Below are 15,159 nucleotides of genomic sequence, written 5' to 3'. Positions count from 1 at the left end.
CTATGGCTTTAGCATGCAGAATGAGTCAGGCTGTGCTATGGTTGGTGCTTTATATAGCCCCTCCCATTAGATCAGCATCATGTGAGGGGGTGGCACTTCTCCAGTTGTCTGCCCGAACTAGGTCCACAGGCTTCACATCATCATTAATAATAATAATAATAATAATAATAATAATAATAATAAAAGATTATTATGTTAATGCACTGGAACATATTGATATGTAAATGTGAAGCATACAGATTCCATTTGTCACATAATTCTGGCAAGGAAGCTAATTGCACCCACCCATGCATCACTAAATCAGCTGACATGGAAAACCAGTCAACATAATTGGAAATATGGCAGACCTTCACAAGTTCCAATTAATTGTTTTCCCTTGAATATTCTCTTGCATAGCCTTTAGCATGCAGTACCCTCTTTCATCATGCATTTGATGTGACAGAAATAGACCCCCTTTGACATGTCTATCTTTAACAGCACATTCACAGTAGCCCCATAGCCTTTCAGCTTGCTGCTTTGCTCCCAATTATTTTTGACATTTTAATATTTCCCCACAATGCACTGGGGTCGAGTTCTTTAATTGCTGAGAGCGTGGATGTGAACAGTCAAATCCCCTTCTCAGCCATTCTTTAAACTATTTTTCATTCTGAAAGGGAAATAGAGAGCAATGGAGAAGGTCCATTGTTGCATGTGTCAGACTTCAGAGCTCACCCCATTCAAGGTTCTGCTTTGAATCGGATAAGTCCTGGTAGGGGGACTTTTAAATATCCAATCTCATTCCTTCAACTAGAGCCTTGATAAACCCTGGAGAGGTATAGACAAGCAGGTGTGCAGCAATTAATGCAAGGGTCTCCAAGAATAGAAAGCTAATCATTACAAGTGAAAACGTTAAAATAATGAAATCACATAGGGGACTTTATGGCTCTTGTTACACTCCATTATACCACTCATTGTTGCAGATTTATCCCTTACAGTACTTTTTTTTACTGTACACCATTTTGAGTTCAACACTTGAAATTATGAGAATATCCAAGTTGAATTTGGATAAGAAGATAAGTAGCCAGGTACCTTTGCCTTCACAAATACTGTTGACTTCAACTACTAACAAATCCCTGGTCCCTCCACTCTATCATATACTCTCACTACAATCATGTAGTTTAAGTTGCCATTAACATGCTTAAGTGAATGTCTACCTTTAGAAATTGATTTATGGGGAAATCATAAGCTGTATAAACCTCCCTGGATGAGAGTGTAAAATGTATGATTATTTTTAGCTAGCTTGAATTGACCATAATAATAATGGGCCTCTGGGCATGATATAAGGCAATAATGAATGTCAAAGATTGAGTACATTCTGTTTCATACATTAATTGGTCAAAGGACTAGCTTGTGCCAAGAACTTGGGTGTTTGTACATGTGAGAATAAGTAAGAATATAATAGAGACATCTCAAGAAATAACATTTATTCCTGATTTTTACTTGTTACAAAAGATAGAGAATATTTGCATATACACTATTTAAGAAATGCATGTGTCTGACAGCCCTGCGATGGACTGGCGACCTGTCCAGGGTGTATTCCTGCCTTTCGCCCAATGTATGCTGGGATAGGCTCCAGCCCCCCTGCGACCCTGTTCAGGATAAGCGGGTTAAGATAATGGATGGATGGATGGATGGATGTGTCTGACATCAGTCCAATTAGTGATTGACATTGTGCAAGGAAAATCATGAGAGCTTCTATCTAGTACTTTGACCTTGCCAATGACTGACATCTGATTACAATTCACCAGAAAGGGAGCTAAATTATGATATCTTTGTTCATAAGAGCCTAATGTTGTCTTGGATTGTGCTTTGCATCATATCAATTGACACCCACTCCATTTCTGCATGGGGGTTTCATTAGGGGTTCAAGCATAATGGTCGGTTTAAATCCCAAAGCTGCCATGTCCAAGACATGACCAGTCAGCCAACAAGAAGCTGTCAGTGCTATCAGGATGATTTTTATGATCCCCCATGTGGAAATTCAATTGTCACACTAACTATGATGCCACACAAAATGTATTTAATGTCCTTGATTCACAAACGCTTTGCTTATTTGTCTGTCTGTCTATCGTGTCAGGGCTCCATAATGTTTTCTCGGTTCTCTCAGTTATGTGTGCCTGGAACCCTGTAACTGCTGCTTGCAGCCATGTTTGTCTTTTGTTTTCCCTTTGCATTTTAATTTTGAGCAGCATAAAAGCAAAAGCACCTTCTATTTGTCTTTTTTATTGCCTTTGCTCCATTCTCACCCATCGTGTTCCAGAAATCTTGTCTTGGGGCTTCTGAGATTGTGCTCCCAGCGTTTTCAGTGCAGTGATGTGTGACTAAGGGATGATGAACAATTAGCCATTGCATCAAACAGACGGGGACACAGAGGTGTCCAGTCAGGTCCCTGCAGATGTAGCCATCCGATGCACAGACTGTAAATTCAGCAGACTCGAGAGTGAATGGAAGGGGCATTTGGCAGCACGTACCTGCCCCTCTCCCACATCATGAAGGGTACCATGGGACATTCATTAAATATGACTGGATGTTCTAAATTGTGAGAGAAAATAGAAATTGTAGCAAGAATAACTGTGTTTTCCCAGCCCCTTTCTGTGTGCCAAAGTAATGGTCTCATTCTGTCTTGATTGCTCTGTTCCACACTGTAAGTGTATAAAGAATCTGTGCTCACCCTAGACGTAAAAGCTTAAGCCATTCAGAAAAAACTGTGATTTTGACTTGCTAATAAAACAATAGGCACTAAGCAGGCATTCAGTTTGCTGGAATGAAAAAAGTGCCCTCAGTATTTCACCACTTGAGTGAGTGGGGAGTTTAATCACTAGGTCTATAGTAAGCAATGACCACACATGGATATTTTCATGGCTATTCCAGTAAGTTATGACTACATATTTCAGCTTAATCCCAAGACAGGATGAAGATAAATATTTCATATAGTTGGCTATATATGACTGCCAATTCTCCAAGAATAACTGTTTACTTTTCTTTTCTGCAGAGAGATTGGGACATTTCTGGTTAAAACAGTAATAGAATACCTCTCCCTCTCCTTTGATTGGCTGGCCCTGGTTGTGGGTGGGAGTAGCCAGGGAAGAGAAATGCAGTGGAAACATGAACATGGAGCCCGTCACCTGCTCAGTTTGTGTTTTCGGTTCAGTGTCCCTGGCCTTGGTTTTCATTATGGAAAAACACCACTGTTCTGCCGTGACTGCTCAGCATGAACCAATATGAATCAAAATCAAAAGATTTTTCTCACAACCTTCACTGTCCTGTAACTTTATTTTTCTTCATTAAAGAAAGTTATTAATACCAGGATTGTTAAGGGAAGGGAACACAAACTATAAAAAAATATCATATCGCTGGAAATTGTTCAATAATATGAATGTGTGTGTTCATTTTGCATTGGAAAAATGTATTACTTCTGAGACCATATAGTCGTGAACAAAAAATAATGACAAACAATATTCTAACAATATACAGTTGAATCAATTGCACATATCCAAGAAATGTGAAGCAAATGTGATGTGGCAAACACAAAAGATAATAAATACATAAATAAATATTTATTAAATGTATTATTGTTATTTATACATTTTAACAAATTTTTCTCCTAAAATTGCCTGCTGTGACTAAAAGCTAACTGCTCCATCGCTGAAGAAGTAGATTATTATTGCTGGAAGGAGATAACATTTGCCTATTAATTAAAATGACAAAAAATATATATATAATAATAATGTCACTAATGTTAGCTTGCAAAATAATGGTAAGCAATTTATATAAATGTGAAGCTATATTGCAGTGCCTGCAACTGAACAGAGTATGGCTGGCCATTCCCATTTTGAACTGAAGCATAGAAAGAGCTCAATATTTTGTTTTCGAGTTTTACAGCACCATAGCTGTCAAAATCAGCTGGAATCATGTCTCAGATTTTGCAGCCAGTCCTGTCTAGCTGCGGCCCTGCATCACACTTGCCATAATTAATTTTTTACATTATTACACAATGTAGTAGTTTACAGAGAATATCAGCATACTGAATATATTTTAGCCTGTTGGGGCATTGCGTATAAGTATATTCCTCTACACTGTCTGTTGTTTTTTGTGGTGAATTACAGCCAGTAAAACTTTGATCATTCGCTCCTCACCCACTTGTGTGTTGTAAGTTATTTCATTATTACTGCCTAAGTTAAACACTCAGTTACATCAGCTGTGAAAACATTATCCACACCTGTTTGATCTGTTCTAGTTAGCAAGGTTGTCCAAAATTAATCACCACCCACGTGACACGTCTCAACCAATCAGAATGTTGAATTTATCCTAGGTGGAAGGTTATTTTTCAGTGCCGTGGCTTAACACATTCAACCCTCCCTTCCCTAGGCTCACTCATGCCATTTGTCTGACACTCTGTGAAGCTTATCCATACTCAGCACTGGTAAGGTTGGGGTTGGAGACCCATCCATGCACTAGAACAATGCCGCAACAGGATGAGTCACCCAGCAGCCCTGTTGTTATTAATAATGAGTATTTTCAGTACATTTCCTGCCAACTCACAAAGGTTTCCCAAGTCACTTTCATCTTTATGAGGTCAAAATGCCACATGGACACATGGTCATGTGTATTATGGGGCCATGCAGGAAATCTCTCATACCAGTCGGACACATGGGGTGGAAGACAACATCTTATTTTTGTTGCTGTCACCATAAGCAGGAGTATAATCCTCTCTTTTGTTTCAAGGAGCAAAGTCTTCAGCATTAGATCCACAACTTAATCCTCCATTCAATGCCTCCCTGCTGTGCCACCTGCACTGACTTAAGAAAAGCAGGCACATTGCAGGCACGTATAATTGACTTTCCACCAAACAAACCCCTCATGCTCAGCTTGAGGCCTGTTCATCCACGTATTCTGGACTGTTGTCTGATATCCTGGATCACAAAAGAACAGCAAACATGATGAAGCTCTTAACCTTTAAACATGGCTGCTTTTGGAAATTTGAGCAAATAAAAAGAGCCAACTGACCGTTCGAAAGTCAGTTCTGAGACACAAGCGAGCAAAGGAAAGCCAGAGGCATACAGATTAATATTCTTGAAGAACCGTCGAAATTTGAACACCAACAAAATGAAGCCTTCCTCTTACTGCGTCCTGTTCATCATGACTCTGCTGTCAGAGAGCTTTGTTGGCTCAAGGGCGATGGCCACCACCAAGATGGAAGACAGCAGCTCCGAGCAAGATGTCCTCAACTCGTTCCAGAGTGAAGAGGCAGTGGATAATGGCCTAAATCCTGCATCACTGAATCGCTACATGATGCTGGGTGTTGGCAAGACTACTAAGGGAGGGAACTTAAAGATCATCGTCGTTGACACTGGCATTTCAATGGGTGCCAGAGCTCTGGCTCGAGGACTCAAGCTTTACAACCTTCAAGATCCAGAAGTCGCACAGACACCTGAGAACATCCTGACACAGGAACAAAGGGGAGCAGACCAAGACCTGAGGTCCGGCATAGCGATCGCCAGGAGAGACACAATGAGGTGCATGGTGGGAAGGGTGTACCGACCTTGCTGGGAAGTGTAGGCGGACAGAAGAATCCTCCAACCAACCAACCGTATTCTATGTGGTGACATTAAGCTCATGTCTATTGGTGTTTGTTTTATTGTAAGGCATCCTGGATCTCATGTAAAAATATGTACTTATATCTATAGAAATTTAGAATAAAAGACAAGAGAAAACGTATCAAACTTGTCGTGCTTTCATTTTGCGCAAAGGGTTTTTCTGAGTTATAACTTATAAATATGTATTTGGAAAGGTTGGTTAGGGGCTGTATACTTTCCATGTATAAATATATATGCAGTTTAATAATATTTTGTTGCACTGAAAATATTTATAATAATCTAAAACAATGTATTTTTGTCTCTTGAAGCATATATTTGGATCCACTGCACACCACACTGCTGTGTCTCTTCATTAAGGGTCTGGACCTATTCCAAAAAAAGCTTGGAGTTCTGTATGCAATGAATACCTCAGTGAAGTCTAATTTGATTTGCTAGAAAGAAAAAAACCTGGGAGCCAATCTGAGTAATACCGGCATGCAGGAGTTAATTAGGAAAAGTCACTCTCTTCACATAAGTACAAAACGCCTATTTCATAATTGTTAGTTTCCTGGGATACATCCCAAAGTGTCAATAAGACATAGGAATGTGAACTGCAAAGGGTAAAGTGTTCAAAATTATGCTTTTTAAACCACACTTAATTAAGCATAACTTTGATCCAAAAGCCTCTCTCACACAGCATAAGGATGTTTTAACAAAATTACATGAAGAATTTGGGAAATTAGGAGACATCTGGTTGTATTACCATTATGTCCCTTCTCATGTAAAATAATGCCACTTCATTTTCCTGAAATGAAATGAAATGATCTCAAATCAACCTAAAATATGTATGGCACACTGAGGAGCTACTAATGTTTGCCCGTGAGGCAAGGCTTCAGTGATGGAAAGATGTTTACTTTTTCATACAAGAGTGTTTTATGATGGTTGCTCAGAGAGCCCCATGGGGGCTCGTAATCAAGGCGCGGCTAGTGCACACAAACAAATCCCATGAAGATGCTCTCCAGAACGTTCCTTTGGTCGACATCATTTCAAAATGAGACATTTAGAATCTCTTGTATGTATGGATGGATGTATGGATAAGGCATTTTATGTCGTTTTTTTCAAGAAATATCAAGCAGAGACTGTGGAGTGGAAGAATCAATCAAGAGAATCAAGAAAAGAAGAAAATCGTAGATTCATAGATACACATCAAATGTAGATTTGCAACATCATGAATACAAATTTAAAAAAATCTGGATATGAGTTCACTAGCAAATCATTATCAATCAAGACCCATTTCCCCCACGCACACTGGGCTTTACTGTCAGAGGTTTGAGCCGGGCAATGTGTCTCACCAGCTATAACCAAACATTCAGAGCAGATGACAAAGCTGGCCTCATCCTGCCAGAGACAGGGTGAGATTGAGTGAGCCAGGCAGAGCTGACCAAACCAAATAAGCAACATAACCAGCTGTTTAGGGGCCTGTGACTGCCATCGGGCCCCTAATTACTCTAAAATACATATCACGTATTTGGGTTGGGGGGTCCCCAAACTAAATCCTACTTAAGGTCGCTCAAAGGTTAACTCATCTTTTCAAAAATCAGGGCAAAATGCATGGTTCTCTCCCATTCAATTCTCAGTGTTATCTATCTTGTAGTAATGTGTGGCCTGTAGAGTGTAAAGCTGTCATTGGCATTGAGATAAATGCATTGCTAAATGCATTGGGAGCTGGTGGGACAGGGATGACTTGTAGGAACACAATTGAACCAATTTGAGTGGCAAAGGAAGAGAGGAAAAAACACATTTTACTGGTTGATTTCTCACTTTGTACTCTGTGGCTACGTTTTCACTGTAATGGTTTCTCCTCTGGGCATAAAGAAATGTCAGAGCTGCTGCTGCTTTTCACTAACTCCATTGTCCTTATTTTGACAAATACCACACTGACACTGATACAGGACCAGATCCATACTCATTGCAAATTCCTATATTATGAAGCCCAATTAGACGCTCCAAGTCTGAGCTGAGACACAATGAAATGCTAGAAAGTGTGCTCTTTGACTTATGTTTGGGTCATAACCATCACTTCACCTTTATCTGTTGAACTAGTCATACATGTTTATAATTCTTAATTTGTTCTTTGCACACAATTTTAAATTGATACATTGCTAATAAGCCATACAATTGTAAATAATAATAATAATAATAATAATAAAATAAATAATAATAATAATAATAATAGGAACCAACATGGTATGACAAAATAATATAAACAGCTTGCTGTCACTAAATAGGTTTCTCTGCTATTCAGGGATATACCAACTGACAATGGCATCAATGGTTTATAGATCAATTAAGCAGATAATTAGCCATTCCCATTAGGAAGCCCTAATTAATTGGCTGCTGTCATAAGTGGAACAAAACCACATCCGTGCATTTTTATGTGTCCCCTTCCTGTCAAGCTCAGATGCAAATGAAGATCTTGTCTCCTGTTTGAAGACAGAGCAATTATAGCCTTTCAAAGTATTGATTAGCACTCAAACAGATTTAACCAGATTGCATAATCATTAGACTTAATTGGTGCTTTGATCTGCTTGTTCAATGACCTTGCAAGAGAACTTAAAATACTTAAATGAATCTTTAGATTTTTTTTGTGCTTTAATTGAGCAGAAAGGATACTTAATTAGGATTGTTTTACTGTTAGAGTTTTGCTTTATTCAAAAGCTCATTTGTTATTTTTCTGTTTGTAGTGTGGAGAACAGTAATGGAATGTCTGGGATTGTCTGGGATGTGGTATGGGCAGGGGGAGGATTCAATTATTTTTCTTGTGGTAGAGATATTTGACGAGAAAAATATTCATTGTTATAAAATGTTACCATAAAATGGAACACATGTTAAATAACTTTCATTGAAACATAGCTTCAGAAGTATCATGTGCAAATGTAATTCAAACTGAGATGCCAAGTCATGGCAGGACCTACTGTTAACACTCCTTCAATATAGCCTTCCCAGCAACAAAGTTATAACCTAAAGCAATTTTAAATCTAATGAAAGAAACATTTTCATAGCAAGCTGCCAAACCAGTGAAATACAAAACAAAAACATTGCAGTGATGATGCCATAATGACCAACTATTACTTATGCAATAATGCTAATTTCATTAACACCTAATACCACGTCTAAAACACCATAATCACCACCTTCAAGTATTGAGCAGTGAACAGTAAGTACACTATTAATTCTAAAAACAGGTACCATACTAACCTATCAAAGACCTGATAGCCCTGGAGAGCACAAATGCAGCTAAAACAGATGCAGCAAGTAGATGTGACTTGTGGGCATTTTTCGATGCAAAGCAATGGTTCCTGGGTTTGGGCTGCCACAGTGACTGATGGTTTTTGTTGTCTCTTAACATGTATTTGATGACATAAAGCAACTGCTTAAGCAGAGGACTCACTTCACCTGGTACATTGGGTTTTCATTTGTAGCTGTCAGTTTTGAGGGGAAAGGACCAGGGTTAGGAAATACTGTTATAGTGGAACATCTCCTGATACTCTTGTTCAGCAGGAACATTATACTGGGAACTCATACCAGCTAAGCAAATTACAAATGAACTGTAAGACTGTGCAGCGAAGGAACATAGTAAACCTGTCAACTAAACCTGGGTTAGTTGCTGAACTCCATAATGTTTGGGACAAATACATTTTTTATGACTCAGAAGACAAATGATCAAAACAAGATCACTTGATTGAACTTTTATATGTTGAAATCTGTCTTTCATCTAGTGCTTTCCTGATATAAAAGCACTCCTATTCTAATTACCCTGCTTTTACCCACCCATCAATATTATCCCCGTTCTATAAATGTGCTAATCTAAAAACTGCATACGTATTTACTGTATAACAAACACTATCCCTAAATGTGCCACTCTTAATATATTCTATACCCTTTAAAGAAGGCGCAAACACCTTATTTTTATTGAACATTACAACTTTATATTGTATCGGCTGACAAATGCTTCTTCCACCTTCCAATGTCTATTATTGTCACACATTGTGTTGTGAGCTCCACACCTACACATTAAAATCTGAATCGGCATAATGACGAAAACAAGAAGTGTCATAAAGAATTAGAGGGGAACCAAAGAACAATGCAAGAAAAGGTGAAGTGACATGCTCATTACATGGGAAAACTGGACAGTGCCGGGGCAGGCTATACAGTATGCAATGATGTGCAATGACAGATGATACCTTATTGTTTTATTTAGTATTTATTATTAGCACTAGTACTTACCCCTGACAAAACAAACAAAACCCATTTTTTGGAACGTTCTGGAACATTAGCTGTCAGATGCATATGACAAGTGTCTGTCTGCTAAACAGTTTATTAATAACGTGTGTCAATGCAGGACTGCCCTCTACTGAAGCCACATTGTGAGCATGACAGTGTAAATGAATAGACAGGGGCGGTGCTGGCACATACAGTTGGCAGCATGCAGCTTTCGTGGAGCCTGCAGCAGGGAGATGTCAGGCCTGTCGACAAACCACATCAACCCCAGTTACTCTGCGCTCTTTGTTTTCGCTTGTTCATCTCCCCCACCTCCCCCTGGCAGCTCCGCATCCTGACGCACACATTTTGTCTGGGAGAGAGGGGCCTGTTTCGCTATTGCTTTATCAGAATTAAAAGTGCTGAATAATTAAGCAAGGTCAATAGGCACTGCTGCAGGCCCTGGGCCATCTGTAACTGCACTGTAACCGTCTCCTGGAAGGGGGGGTACTGAATTCTGTTCTATAACAAAGGGTAACACGTTCTGTGAATGCTTATATGAGCTATATAACTCCTCATAAGCAATGCATAGCACTTCTATCAGCACAAGAAATAACAGAAATTATTATGTTTATCACATGTCACATCACTGATGGTGTAACACACCATGGGCCATATTTACTAAGTATTTGTGGGATTTTTATGGGTGCTAACGAGGCAAAAAGTGTTTGCCCATATTTACTAAGCTGCCACACTGGAGATGTCCATTGGTAAAATGAGAGAAAAGCAGCATCCCTGCGATTTTGGTGTTTGGGTAAATGTTTTAGGGCATTCTGAGTTGGGCCTCAAAGAAATTGGCATAGAGAATGTAAATGTATGCATATGACCTGCTACAGCTGATTTACAGTATCATGGCAAAGGTAGTTGCATCTGCTTTTTAATGTCTGGGAAAAGCACCAAGCACAAGATCAGCATGGTCATTCATAGGAGGAGACATCCTCAGCGTGGTGTGTTTGTGAAAGGGGAATCTTTCAAAAGGAATATCGCTCTTTGGCATGTCAGAGGAGAATGTGAGATGATCTTGGAGATGATTTGGAGCCAACAACAAAACAAAACCACACCATCCCTGCAGTGACTCCTCTCCACGCTGCGTGTCCTGTCTTCCCACTCATTCCAGCGTAGTCACAACGTTAGCTGCCATTTTGCAGGTCATATTTTCCACAATGTCGCTGCTGCAAAACTTTTATACCACTGCTAATTTCCCAAATGTGCTTGGTGCAACTGAATGCACACATGTTCAGTGGACATCCCCATTAGCAAAAGTGCATGTATATTACAGAAGTGAGAAAGCTCATACATTCTATGTGTGTCCAGGTTGTGTGCGATGACCAAAACATCATCACATGTGGTTGAAAAATACTTGGGGTACACATCAGTTCTTTATCTGAAGGAATAGTCACTAAGATAAGTTTAGAGGTGGTGACTATGGAAATGGTTGGCTATTGGGCATGGAATTAAACCACTTGAAATATTAAAACTGTGTTCTGAAGTTCATACTAATGAGACGTGTGAACATTCTCTCTGTAGATTTAAAGGTGACTTTTTATTGCATCCATGGATCCTGACACCTTTCCAAAACAATGTTGCATTCCTGCTATGGACAAGACACTTCTTAACTACCACCAGTTAATTGAAATGCACTTGCAGCGACTGTGCTTTGATTACCAGTCTTAATAAGTAAATACATTAAAAATGCGGCCCGATGGTAATGTGTGGTATGCTTAATTAATATTGCCCTATATGTCTATATGCCTTATTGACATAAGCATTTGTTATTCATAGAAAGCTTTACTGAACAAAGTATAGCATGAATAGCAACACAGTTTAATTACAAATCCTCGCTCATAACAGAAAAAACTGTGGATCTACTGTATCGAAGAGAGCATCAGTACTATTTAGAGACACTGTATAGAGAAAACAGTATAGAGTTAACAGAATAGAGAAAACGAAATGAAAAAAGTAACTTGAGACAATTTGAATGGTGAGTTTGATAGCAGTGTGATCAACAGTGATATTTTTATAGAGGGAACATTTTCACAGATGATGCACATTCTCACACAAAATAAAGTGTTCTGAAATCTGATCTGATTTCAAATATCCTTTCATTACAATTAATACTTGTTCTTTCAGGCATGGGCTACTTTAGACACAATTAAATATTTGGGCACATATTTAGTTGTGTCTTGAGTTATATGGCACTATGTGTTTTTGCTACATGTCAATAACTTTGTTTAACTGCAGGTAGCTTCTCTCCTGAGAAATGTAATGCACTACAGGAGAAGATGACATAGTATCATTTCAGTCAGGACAACTCACATTCAGATCCAAGCAACAGGCTGTAGCTGGGGTGGGGGAGGGGGAGCACAGTGGTCAAAGAAAGTGAGCAAGCAGGCAATGAGCAGCATGGGGAAGGTCTTAAGAAATGCACTCCCAGGTGATGTGTGCATGTGATTGGATGAAATGAGTTGTGTTACTATGATTAGTTGATTTTATGATGCGTGTGAATGTGATTGGTCACATTCCCTGACCAAATTTGCTCTGCACATTCCGTGCGTGACGCTCATCATCGAGTGTTAAAACAGTTACCAGCAGGAATTTAACCTAGTATCTGTTTTTGGTACATATGATAATGTTAAACAAGACTGCCATAATTTCAGAAATAGCCAAAATGGTGAGAAAATGAAAGAATCTCAGTTATGTAATACCACCTTTAAAACTGTTCAAAGTAGAGTGGTTGGATTCAGTGGCCCTTTCTTGACCCTTGTACTTGAGTTTGTGAAGGCTGTTGGAACTGGTGTCACATTTTGCACGCACACTGCAATTTGCCATTTCAATACTGTCTGCAATGGCAGCCAGGGTCCCGGATTTAATTACAATGGTTCTGCACTTGCCAAAGGCATACTGGAACCCTGGACACATTTTTGACATTTACATGCCTCATAGGCATATCGTGAGAGCAGATCAGCTTTACCCTGTGAAATATAGAGTATAGTGTATTTTTCCTTGGGCAACATCTGGAAACAACTGTTGCACTCGAGGCAGAAATGACCACTTTTCGTGGAATATTTGCATCTATTTTTGTTTCATTTTACGTACTGAGGGTGTGATCAAACCATTACTGGGTTTGCAGAAATTATAATGCTTTGTGAAAAAGACTCCCACTGCATTAGAACCTTTAGCAAACCTGGAGCTGTTTTTCTAAAATATTGTCCCAGGTGAAGAAGATCATTATTCACATTTTAAAAACTTTGATGCTTGGATTTGTTTTGTGCAGATTCAGCAATCACAAAGTTAACATCAAACGGTTTGTGAGAAGCACGGTAATTGACTAAAGTAAGGCTCCTCCTCTCCAGAAATCAACAGCTGAGCAGCTTAAACAAACTTGAGATTGTTGTTTTACTATTTTACATACTCTGTATACACATGATGAAATGAAGAAAAAAGGTCTGAAAATGCATATATTCCTCTTCTACTTCTACTGTGTGTCTCCCTCCTGTTCTTCCATGCCTTTTACTTTTGTTGTCATAACTTTCCACATCTCTATTCCCAGCCACACTTTCATATGCATCATGGAGGCTATCCTTCCATATCCACCAAGGCATCCCCATGGCATTCAAGTACTTCTTTCTTACGTTTAGTAATCAGACATGTTTCCAAATGGCCAAGCCTTGTGCATACCCTCTTAGATGAGACCTGCTGGCCAGACAGAACCCCACTGCATTGCCCACCATGCCAAGGTTTCCTCTTTGTTTCTGAGATGCTATAACCCAAAACATTGATCACTGTATGTCATTTCAGACCTTTGCTGTGCCCTTTCAAATTCAACTCCTGGCAAAAAGTCACGCTTGGCCAAAGTGCTCTGCGGATTCTCATTCTTTATCCTGCTATGGCCTTCCTCCACCTCTCCAGACTTTTATTAGTCTGGATGCGAGATATGTCAAGACTATTATTACCTGTCAAGATTATTTATGGATATTTGTGTGATTAAGGCTTCCTTGCCAAATTAATCTGCTACTGCCTTGAAATGGAATTCACATACTCTGGTGTACTCAACTTTGATGATAGCGTTTTTGTGGAAACATGAGAGGAATGCAACACAACTTAATCTCAAAATTTGGTGTTCATAATATAATAGTATATTATTATATCCTATGGGGTTTGACATTCTACAACACATCTCCAAATGTAACATGATCTGCAAAGAAATATGCTAGTTAGTCTAATATCACATAAGATAGTTTAGCCTAATATTGTCCTGTTGCTCAAATAATTTTAAACCATTTTAAAGACCAGCTATTGATTTTATCTTCCTGTTTTATATATTATGTCACATAAAGTGAAGAGCATACCAAACTCAGCATTGTTGATGGGCAACACATTTGAATGAATGCCTAAAAAGCACAAATCATATTACAACGTTGCACAGAAATGACTGTAGAATGCAATTACAGCCATCATACTGCTCATGTTCACATGCTTCATGTACACACAGACTTTATGCTGTAGAGAAAGATTTGCTCCATTTGTTTATGATATTGTTGCCAGTGCACAGAACAATGCTTATTCTGTGGGCACAAAGCACAGACACACAAACATTGTGTGTACATAGTACTGTAATAATTTAATTGATAGCATGCATTCCTGTGAGACTGCCTTTCATGTTGTTATCAAAGTATCCCCGACTTTAAGTATACCATAGCCTACCTTTTGATGGTATGGTGTCTTACTTAGTTCATTGTAATACTCACTCGTCTGGCTGTAAGCCCCATTCCCCATTCTTGTGAATACCAATCCTTTGTGTTATTGTTCCAGTCTCTTCCCTTTTTCACCATAAATCATAGTTTATGCCTCCAATAACTGCTTGAAAGGCTTTGGGGAAGAGGCATGACTTCTTTGCTAGTGAGTGCAAGGAGGTTCATAGAGTGAACGCGTGCTTGCAATTTATGTCTGTCCTCTAAGTGTGGTGCTATAAATAGCAAAGGAACAGCAGGGGAAAGGTTAGCTGTCCATTGAAGTTGTCTAAATGAGTGCATTATCCAGCTGTGTCAAACAGCTCCATGGCCCTTTCTTTTGACGCAATCTCAATAGACGGCCCTGCCACCTCCTGAATGCACGTGTCATATATACGCAGTTTCATGGATAGCTCACGACAGCAATTCACAATTAAAAGTAAAATCACAGTTAAAGATAATTTGGCAAATGCATATTCTGTTGTTGGAGTATC

General features: G+C 39.1%; 2 protein-coding genes across 2 annotated transcripts in view; one reads left to right on the top strand and one right to left on the bottom strand.

Annotated features, from left to right (window-relative positions):
• spag8 (sperm associated antigen 8) overlaps positions 1–14,840 on the bottom strand; it is a 44,962-nt gene extending 30,122 nt beyond the window's left edge. The window contains exon 1 of the mRNA XM_061215888.1: positions 14,684–14,840. Within this exon, the coding sequence (XP_061071872.1) occupies positions 14,684–14,767 (84 nt within the window). The 5' untranslated portion in view covers positions 14,768–14,840. The remainder of the gene's footprint in view (positions 1–14,683) is intronic.
• On the top strand, positions 5,071–5,762 carry pmchl (pro-melanin-concentrating hormone, like). The gene has a single exon (XM_061215813.1). It carries the CDS (start codon positions 5,146–5,148, stop codon positions 5,596–5,598), a length of 453 nt encoding a protein of 150 aa, XP_061071797.1. The 5' UTR covers positions 5,071–5,145; the 3' UTR covers positions 5,599–5,762.
• Positions 14,841–15,159: the final 319 nt, after the last annotated feature.

Source organism: Conger conger, chromosome 12 (genome assembly GCF_963514075.1).
Source record: "Conger conger chromosome 12, fConCon1.1, whole genome shotgun sequence".
NCBI classification, from domain to species: Eukaryota; Metazoa; Chordata; class Actinopteri; order Anguilliformes; family Congridae; genus Conger; species Conger conger.
This window is presented reverse-complemented; position numbering and strand designations above follow the sequence as displayed.

Coding starts and splice junctions, on each gene's coding strand:
- pmchl (XM_061215813.1), top strand. CDS start 5,146: ATGAAGCCTTCCTCTTACTGCGTCCTGTTCATCATGACTCTGCTGTCA.